Source organism: Lycium ferocissimum, chromosome 10, assembly GCF_029784015.1.
Source record: "Lycium ferocissimum isolate CSIRO_LF1 chromosome 10, AGI_CSIRO_Lferr_CH_V1, whole genome shotgun sequence".
Classification (NCBI taxonomy): Eukaryota; Viridiplantae; Streptophyta; class Magnoliopsida; order Solanales; family Solanaceae; genus Lycium; species Lycium ferocissimum.
The window spans coordinates 33160270-33170324 of NC_081351.1; the positions used below are offsets into that span (position 1 = coordinate 33160270).

General features: G+C 33.5%; 1 protein-coding gene and 1 pseudogene across 3 annotated transcripts in view; both read right to left on the reverse strand.

Moving 5' to 3' along the window:
- Positions 1–9090, reverse strand: part of LOC132033485 (serine carboxypeptidase-like 11) — a 36057-nt gene extending 26967 nt beyond the window's left edge. Inside the window, exons 1-14 of one of the 3 annotated variants that reach the window (XM_059423466.1) lie at positions 8910–9090; positions 8658–8803; positions 7809–7885; positions 7595–7717; positions 7209–7311; positions 7081–7118; positions 6748–6846; positions 6572–6658; positions 6331–6483; positions 6166–6237; positions 5905–6020; positions 5693–5806; positions 5531–5576; positions 5271–5407 (exon numbers count right to left, since the gene is read on the reverse strand). In XM_059423466.1, the coding sequence (XP_059279449.1) occupies positions 5324–5407; positions 5531–5576; positions 5693–5806; positions 5905–6020; positions 6166–6237; positions 6331–6483; positions 6572–6658; positions 6748–6846; positions 7081–7118; positions 7209–7311; positions 7595–7717; positions 7809–7885; positions 8658–8803; positions 8910–9046 (1395 nt within the window). In that variant the 5' untranslated portion in view covers positions 9047–9090 and the 3' untranslated portion in view covers positions 5271–5323. Of the gene's footprint in view, positions 1–5270; positions 5408–5530; positions 5577–5692; positions 5807–5904; positions 6021–6165; positions 6238–6330; positions 6484–6571; positions 6659–6747; positions 6847–7080; positions 7312–7594; positions 7718–7808; positions 7886–8657; positions 8804–8909 lie in introns of those variants that run through there. The other 2 variants (XM_059423465.1, XM_059423467.1) reach the window with 2 other exon arrangements.
- On the reverse strand, positions 7–1576 carry LOC132033487 (caffeoyl-CoA O-methyltransferase-like; annotated as a pseudogene).
- Positions 9091–10055: the final 965 nt, after the last annotated feature.

Sequence of the window (10055 nt, forward strand, 5' to 3'; positions counted from 1 at the left end):
TTACAAAGGTAAAATAATGAATCATTTGAAACAAGGAAAAAATCATGGATAATAAATCTTCTGTTGCCATGAGCCCTGCGGAATGCCTTCCGTCGTATATTTTAACTGATTCGGCGGCACAGTGTGATGCCATCGCCAACAGGAAGCTGGCAGATTTCAATTCTTGGATCAGCAGCCAATGCCTTGTTAAGTTCCAATACGAAATCTCTATAATATCTAACATATTTCCTCAAGGGTGCATCAACTGGTGCCACTACTGAACCATTCCAAAGGGTGTTATCATAGCCAATTCATCCACCAACCTTGACCAAATCAATTAATCTCTTGTGATAGTTCAAGTAGTTGTCTTTATCAGCATCCACAAATATGAAATCATATGTTCCATGGTATTTGCCCTGTTAAATTTGTTTCACAAAATTAATATAATGTTGATCATTGAAGACAAAGTTTTCAATTTATTCATTTGATGTTGTGTTCAAGGGATTTTAAGGTACTTACGTTTTCAATCATCTGGTCAAGAAAAGGAAGTGCAGGGCCTTCTTTGAATTCGATTTTGTGAGCTAGCCCGGCTTTTTCAATTATTGGTAGACCAATCTCATAGTTTTCCCGGTTGATATCCATGGCCAGAATCTGAAGTAAATTAATACAAATTTATTGACTTCAATTATCATCATTGAGAATGCGAGCAGTTGGTAACTATTAATATTAGATTTAAGTTATATGTACTGACAATGTACATATTTTTTAATACTATTAGTGAATTTTAACCAAGCTGAATTTATCATGCTACCGATCAATATTTATCATAGAGAAATTACATGTAGTGATAGTGTAAATATATTTTATACCGTCAATGCCGAGAACGTAAACTGAATAATAATTACCTTGCCATCATGGGGAAGAGCCATGGCAGTAGCAAGCAGAGAGTAACCCGTAAAAACACCAATCTCCATGGTATTCTTCGCATTGGTGAGTTTGAGAAGCATGCTCAAAAATTGTCCTTCATCAGCAGAGGTGGTCATGATATTCCTGTTTTTTGCCCAAAAATAAAATTCATACTTAATTCTAGCTAGAAATTAATTGACTATATTTAAATATTCAGCTTCGGTGAACTAAGTTAAAACAAATTAAAGTAGGAAAAAGTTACCAAGGGTGTTTTGCAGTAGTCTCTCTTAGCTCTTTCATGGCTTCAGGCTCTCTTGGGTACACACTTGTTTCAAGAATATACTGTCGAAACACAAATCAAACAATTGACTTAAGTCAGCACATCCATAAATATAATGTCACAGTCTTTTGGAACTTGTAGATCATACACATATATGCGACAATAAAATCAAGTCAGTAAGTTTAAAATTGAAAGTTTATAGTTTAATTATATCCAAACATAGCAAAATATCGTTCTTTTTTAAATAGACTAAAAAAAAAAAGGACAAATGTAGTTTACTTGATAAAGTGCATCGCTTTGCAAGAGACTTGTGTCCAACTTCTTGGTGTCTTGAATTCTGGTTTTCTCCATTGGTTGCCATTGCTGAGTAAGCATGGATACTTTGACTATGTAAGTTTGTTATCTGAAGTGGATAAGTCTAGCATGGATACTTTGACTATGTAAGTTTGTTATCTGAAGTGGATAAGTCTAAGGTAGCAATCTGTTTTATGGAGAAATGAAAATGGGCTACAGTAATATATAGAAAACCGAAGAGCTATGATAAAGAGTGGAGATGCTGGTCTCTTTTGGTTGGCTGATGAAAATTAATGATTCAAAGTTGGTGAGTTTCTTCTTTTCCTCCTCCAATTTCTGGGACCAATACAGCCAAATCAACAACTCCCTTTTTGACTTCTACTCTGTTACTTAACAATACACCTTCTATCAGCTCTGACTTTCCCTGTTTCATATTTCAATATCATATCATATCATCATATTATACTAAAAGTGAAAGCTTCTAAGCTTAAAGTTTGATTACAAAAATATCCATAAAAATTTGTTGCCCATTTTATCCTACATATAATTAAAAACACATTTATTAAATAGTAATAATTTAACTACATTAAATCATATACTCCACATGATAAGGACTCTTACATCTTCCACTACTAATTGAACACTAATTACTGTTCCTTTTATCTTCCACCATTAAAACATTTGTTCACATCGTATGAGTCTACCTTTAAAAATGAAAGCTTGTGAGGAGCTAATGGCAATGCAAATCATTGGTATTAAGTCCATTAATTTATTATGGACAACACCTGGACTTTTTCATCTTTCGGGAGGTTCAGAAATTAACTCAATACTTATCCATTTTACATTTACTAATAGTAATAACATTTATTTATGTCAGCCTTTTTAATTACCTCCTTCATATCAAATTTTAACATTTGTTATAAATGAGTAGCAATTAGGAGGAGGCGAAGAACCACTGATCTACAATATTTAAGACAGTTTTGCTTTCACCTGTACTCAGACAACTCTTTACCCATTCAAGAATGGTTGGTTTCTCCCTATTTCTCCATTCTTGCCATATGCTTGTATGCTAATCGTGCGAGATCATTGGAGTTGGGTTCAGAATTAAAGGTATAGTTTTGTTTGAGAAGAAACGAGTTTTGTGTAAATTTTGTACATTAGTTTCCTCTCGGGTTCAATCTTATGTATGGTTTATTTTGTCCTTTTCATCATATCCATTATTTATAGAATACATATATATATATATATATATATATATATATATATATATATATATATATATATATATAATCTGCTGAAATGGTTTGATTCTTCGGAGAAGAATTCGGTAGTAACATTCAAATTGGTCACACATCTTGAATGGATCTTAACTTATATATTATCTCTGGTAAAGTTACATGTTGTGATTCTTAATTTGTCATAGGTTCGCACACAAATGCTACTCGCAACGCCAAGAAATAAATCATACCAAAGTACTTTTGGTTGGCTGTGACAGATGAGAAACAGCTTTTTAGCCAATGTCATGACCATGCATCACATAAAATATATCATCATCTCTATTCCCCTTATCAATTCTCCTATCCTTTTTAGGTCTATAAATTTCTCTATCAATTCCATCACCTTATCGTTACCTATAAAGTGCAAATACAGACCCTTTGTGATTTAGTGGAATGAAATATACGTCTGCATGGTTAGTAGTCAAGCCCGACACGGAGGCGGACCTACGTTTAGGTGTGGGGCTGGGGTGCACTGGCACCTGTGAGATCTGAAAGAAGTTTGTATATTTAATTTATGCTACATGTTTACAGTTGAGTTCGCTAAAACCTGGCTATATATAGACTACTTGGCACCCATATTTTCACTGTCAAGGAGCTCCATCCGTGATGTCTTTGTTTATGTGTGTATATTTGCCTGACTTTAATTGGTATCTAATGAGACGTTTCTCAATTAGTATGGGATATACGTGCAATGCACGTGTCCGAAAACTAGTACTTTAATATTGAGCAACTTTATTATCCGTTTGACTTTTGATCTAATATTATCCTATTATGAAAAATTTCTCACTTTTTCCCCCGATCTCTAATGGAGTTCCTATATGAGGGATGGGGCTCCTCTCCATTTTCACTCTCTCCATTTTTCTCAAGTTCCTATTTGAATGAAAGACACATGTCATAATTAATAATTAATGATTGAGATCTAATTGCCCAAATCAAGGTCCTAATCATAGTTAGAATAACAAATATTTTCTTTATTTATTCTAAAAGATTTGACAATCCCAAAATTCTAGCTAATACATTATCTCGCCTATAAATTAATCCTAAAATTTTCTTTCTTTCCTATTTATTACGTGTCATATAAATGACTTATAAATTTTCTTTTCATTGAATTAAAATTAAAGCACGAAGTATACAAAAAAAAAATATATATGGGAACATATCCAGATGGACGCAGGGGGGAAAATTAAGAAGAATTGTACCAAAAAAAAAAAAATTGTTCAAAAGAAGAAAAAAAAAAGAAGGAAGAGCACGTAATAAATAGGAAAAGAATTTTTTTTTAGGATTAATTTATAGGTGAGATAATGTTTTAGTTAGAATTTTGGGATTGTCAAATTTTTTTAGGGTAAATAAAGAAAATATTTGTTATTCTAACTATGGTTAGGAGCTTGATTTGGGCAATTAGATCTCAACCATTAATTATTAACTATGACGTGTGTCTTTCATCCAAGTAGGAACTTGAGGAAAATGGAGAGAGTGGAAATGGAGAGGAGCCCAATCCCTATATGAGGGTGATATTAAATCATAATTAAAATTTGAAGGGTAAATTTTGTTTTTGTTGTTCTCTAAGAATTTGAACACGTGGAGTTAACTCATTTCATTATGAAATTCTATTAACAACAAGGGCAAATATGAAACGATTTGCTAACAAGAAGGGCATGAATGAATCAAAAGTCAAACGAATGGCAAAGTTGTTCCAATTCAGATTGTATAAGGGCAAATTTGGACCTTATATGTTTTAGCAAAAGCAGTTGGTTGCTGACTTAAAAAATAATACTCCAGTAAAGCTTAAATGTTAATGTTCCAAGTGTTCCACTTATTTAGAGAGTCCTAGTTTTATAGATAAAAGCAATTGCAAAGTCATGAATTGTTTTTTCCAGCATGTCAAGATTCTTCATGAATTGTTTTTTCCAGCATGTCAAGATTCTGAGGTGAAATTTAACGACACAAATCACAAAAAACTTGGTTCCCTTTCCCTGATGGTACAGTCAAGAACTCAAGATTATTCCACATGGAGCTCAAAATGACATTAAATAACCATGGAACTTAAGTTTGTACACATTGATGTTTTAACAATATTTACACATTTTCTATCAGTTGCACAATGTTTTTTTTGGCTTCCCGTCCGATATCCGGTACCCGCATTGGAGCCTGATTATATCCAGATTGGCGCCGCATAAGGCCTCATTCGGGGGGAAGAGCTCCCTACCAAGGATTTTTCCATACACAAGGCTTGAACCCGAGACCTCTGATTAAGGGAGGAGCAACCCCATACGCTGCACCACATCCTTTGGTGGTCAGTTGCACAATGTTACCAACTCATATTTCGCAGTTGGTTTTAAAGTGTGTCTGGACCAGGTGGAATGCGACTCTTTGGATATGGTTCATATAATTCTAGCTGACAAAGAGGAGCAGGCTCAGGCAATATCATTGAATTGATAAATTTTCATAGTTATACTACTAAAAACTGAACCTTGACATTAATTATATTCTGCTATGACTAAAAACCTTTTCCCCTTGAAATAGGAAATGAAACTGTTCCATATATTGGTATCTTAACAGTGATTACAGATTGCTACATATGTGTTGATTACAAGGGCTGGTAAGACATCCACCTTTTAAGCATCGCCAGACATTCACGAGGTTTATACTCTGGTGCAGTATGGCCTGCTCCCTGTAAGAAAACAAAGCAATTTAGAAACACCAATTATTTGACGGAATTTTTAGCTGCAAAATTAAGTGAAAAGAAAGTGAAAGAGATAGATTGAGAGACAAGTTAGGTAGGAGGCTTTCTTGCCTTCACTGTGGCAAATGTCATCCGATTTGAGTAACTTCTCGTGTAACTGAAATTGTGCAAACAAAAAAAAAAAAAGGAGTTTAACTTCTATATACTGACAGGGTGTATGACTAATATACAATTTTTTTTAAGTGTCCACAATGTCTTTCATCAAGAACTAACCCGGCAACTTGATTGTCAACAGTCCAAGGTCGCCAATCATCAATAATGGAGTAGTTAAGAGATTTTATCCATGCTTGAGTTGATTGGAAGGTAACAATCTTGTCATGATCTCCACTGCTTAATTCAACCAAAAAAAAAAAAATCATAAAGAACTTGATAGTTTCACGGAGATAAAATTAAACTATTTTTGTTGATAGTTGTTCCTACTCAACCTGTATATAAGAGATCTGTAACCTTTGCTACTGAGGCTTGCATGATATGGTATGCTACTCATGACTGTCTTTTGAAATTGCAAACTTGCACATATCTCCCATTTTCCGATTGTCCCCTGTTATCGAAGGAATATTTGATTATATTTTAGTCTTTTAAGTTCAATGCATCAACGATAAGAAAATAACTAGTGAATTTTCTAACATACTATCAGTGTACATAACTTAAATTCATTTAGTTTTGTGAAACATCCTTTATCATACCTTCCGGATGTTGAGGGCGTCTCTAACTTGACCATCATCAGCCCAATGATAAGAAAGTTTTTTCCAAAAATTCTAAAGCAATTGCAAGTTGTAAATTCTTGTAAGCAGTTAACAGATACAAAAAAATCAATAGAATAAAGAAGGCAATTACATTGAAATACTCACACGACATTTTAGTGCAGGAAGTTGTTGAGGATTGTTACGTTCATGAAACTTTTCATCAAGAGATCTTCTTTGGCCAAACAGTAACTTTGGCCTTGGTGAAAAAAACTTACATTTGGGCTCCAAAATATGGGGATTATTAATTCCTTTAAGAAGCTGCATATAAGGCCAGTATTTTAATGAATCTGTCAATGCCAAATAATACAAGCAGATGATATATAATTTTACTGGAAATGAATCCAACCTTGTGAAAAGTTTCAACATCTTGCAAGCACAGTGTATTGCTTGGATTTATATTAAGGTACTCTCCTTTACAATTGGTCTTCAACGACTGTTTCAGAAAAGTAAGCCAATTACTCTTAAGGATTGTGCAAGTAAAGTAAACGGGAAGTACAGATATAACAGCAAAGAAATGCCAACCTCATAGAGTTCATCAGAAATAAGTCCCATTCCATAAGCAAATGGAATCTCATAATTGTTTTCACCTTTAAAAGTTAACGGATTTCCGAGTAAATATCCCTGAAACCATTCAAAAGTATACTATTTGTTGTGATATCGTTCTACATTATCCTGTAGGAATTCATCAGAAAAAAAAAATATTTCTCTACACAATCATTAGCCGGGATAGGAGGGCAAAGGATATTCATTGCAGAATAAACATTTGTGGTAGCAATTTCACTACGAGTTGCTAGTTGGTAGATGATCCGGTTACCCCCAAGGGAAAAGAGAATTTGTATAAAAAAAATGACTAACCTTAAGATTGATAAATTGTTTGATTTCTATTTCATTCTCTGCAATATCACAAGGCCATAAAATGTGAAAGCGTAGTACAAGGCAAAATGTTATAGAGCATAGGACTAAAACAGCAAACATAGTCTTACTGATTGCTATGATTTGAGTAATAATGGGAACAATCATCCCTGAGTACGAGTCTCCGCCAACATATAATGGATTCCTTAACAATTCTGGGTGATCGACGAACCACTGCAAAAAACATCCTGAAAAAGATTACTCAACCAACTAAATACTCATAATTCATAAAGTTCTTTACTTTTGAAGTTCAGACACCTAAAAGACGGAGAAACTAAGTAAAATGTGATACTCACTTGACACTGATCCAACATCCGGAATTATTTGCAATAGATATACAAACATTTTTCAATGTATTAGAAGAACTATTTGAGAATAGAAGAATCAAAGTATGCTATCAGAGACCTTAGACCTCCTCTGCTGACGAGAAATCACAAAGAATGACAAATCTAATTACCTTGCGAAGGAACTGATATGCATGATCACTTGCTTGTAAATTTGATGATTGCAGAGCTGCTGGAGTTCTCGCGTAGGAAAATCCAGTGCCCACTGGTAAGTCTATGAAAATAATGCTTGCCACCTAAATAATTCCGTGAAACTTTCAACATTTTGAGTTGTGCAGAATCCTTATGGACATTACCAAGTACAATTCACAACAAAAAAATACACACCTTTGTCCATGAGTAAGGATTCAGTATCAGTGTAGGCAAACTTCCATTGTATTCCACTGGCTCAAAAGTTATTGGTCCTTCACATTCATAGTTCAAAAGTTTAGAAAGTAACTTAAAAGCTTGTAAAAATCCAGAAACTTTTATGATTCAGATCAGCTAATACATTTTTTGTGGTGTTCTAGTCTAAGTTATCAATAATGATCCAGAAGTCAATGATCCAGAGCTTCATTTTCTTTGATCACATACAGTTATGCTCTATGCCTCTTAGATAACTTGCCCAAAGTAAGTTATGCTCGATGTCTTTTAGATAACTTGCCTTATTAATCTCTTCCTAAAAGTAAAGTGATTTATTAGTCCTTCTTGTAACAGAGAGAATATAAAGAACTACAATAGCTGAAAATCAGCATTCAAAGGATTCCATCACAAGAAAGATTTTTCAATGCAAGATGTCAAATGAGGTAAGTGATAGGTAAAGCGAAAATTAAAATTTTCAGCAAAAAAAGAAGACATTTTTTTTTTTTTTTTTACTCCAAAAGTGCAAAATTCAGCAATAACCTCGGAACAACTGTGATCAGTGGCATATGCAAAATCTCGTGCATGCAGTATCGATGACATGTGTTTTCTATAATTTTCAAGCGGTGGCCTATCGGATGTGTGTGTGTGTGTATTAGTTTGTAGAAAAAAATTGTTTACACACATAATTTTTTGCGAAGTACTATTGAATGACACTCCGCAATCCACATAAAAAGGTGTCTCCGCCACTGACCGTGACATTAGAATGATCCAGTTTCCTACACAATAGAAGCAAAAAAACCATCCCAAAAAATGTAGAAAAGGAAAATGATATACCAATCTCATAGATAAGGCCGGATAGAGCAGAGCAACCAGGGCCTCCAGTGATCCAAAGTAGAACAGGGTCTGTTTCTGGATTTGACTCCGACTTTATAAAATAGTAGAATAGTTGTACATCTTCCGAATCACCTACTCCAATATACCTGCAAAGACCAGTCAATTAATTTTCTGTCATACGAGTTTTAATTAATTCACTTCAAAAACTTAACCATAATAATATGTAAACTTATTTCCAGTTTAATTCCTTACCCAGTTTCAAGTTCAAAAGGAAGTGGTCCTTGAAATCCTGGAAGAAACTTCACTTGTGAACCAGCTGCTGCAGACCCTGAACAAAGCTCAGCTACAACAACTACTAAAAGCAAATAACATAATTGTGTTTTCGCCATATTTCTTATACAACAGAGTTTTTTCAAAGCTACAATAAGTTGGTCATATTCTTCTACTATATATAAATGGGAGTTGGGAGGACTAACAGGGGTAGTTATGGAATTTCAAAAGTTTACTTCAATTGTACATCATTTATTTTCTGTTTGTGCATTTCGTTGTGCTGGAATAAATTGATATATTTTGACCAAATTCTATTTGCATCCCTCTAACTTCAAAGAGCAAACACGTGATTCCATTTTAATTCCTCTTCGTTCATTCTGAAGGACGTGTGTACTATGTAAGACACGTGGTACTATCTCTTTGGTGTTCCAATTACCCACACTTTTGTAATTTTTCATTGTCGTTTGATTTCTAATAGAGAACGTAAATGTGCAAAGTTGCACTATCATGATGGTAGTTGGACCGTCATTGCACTGTTGATGGTAGTTGGACCATGAATTTAATTGTTGGATATGAAATTACAAAATTTTATTACTATATGGAAACGTGAGTTTCTATACAGTAGTAAAACTGGATAGTCGTCCGTTCCAAAAAAAAAAAGGGTGGGGCCATACTAAACACCAAACAATTAAAAAAAAAAAAAGGAAAGAAAAAAAAGTGAAACCCATCATCTCCACCCATATTAATAAAATAAAACAATATAAAAAAAAAGCGGACCTCATATTAAAAAAATAAATAATATAAAAAAAAAAGTGCACCCCATATTAAAAAATCAAACAATATTCATGTAATTTTCAAAGTATCCCATTAAGTCAATAATGAAGGATTCATTGCCACATGCGTATCAACCCATTAATGGGAGCAAATGAAACTATTGTACAGCAAAAAACATAGATCCATATTATTGCTTTTAAAATATTTATATTTTAAAATAAGATAGAATTTAATTACTTTTTCATTTTTATTCTTACTCTAATAAATGTGAAAAGAGATTAATGTCGTAAAAGAAAAAATAATATCAAATGGAGATCAATTAATGAATAAGGTAAATTAGTCAAATTATAATTC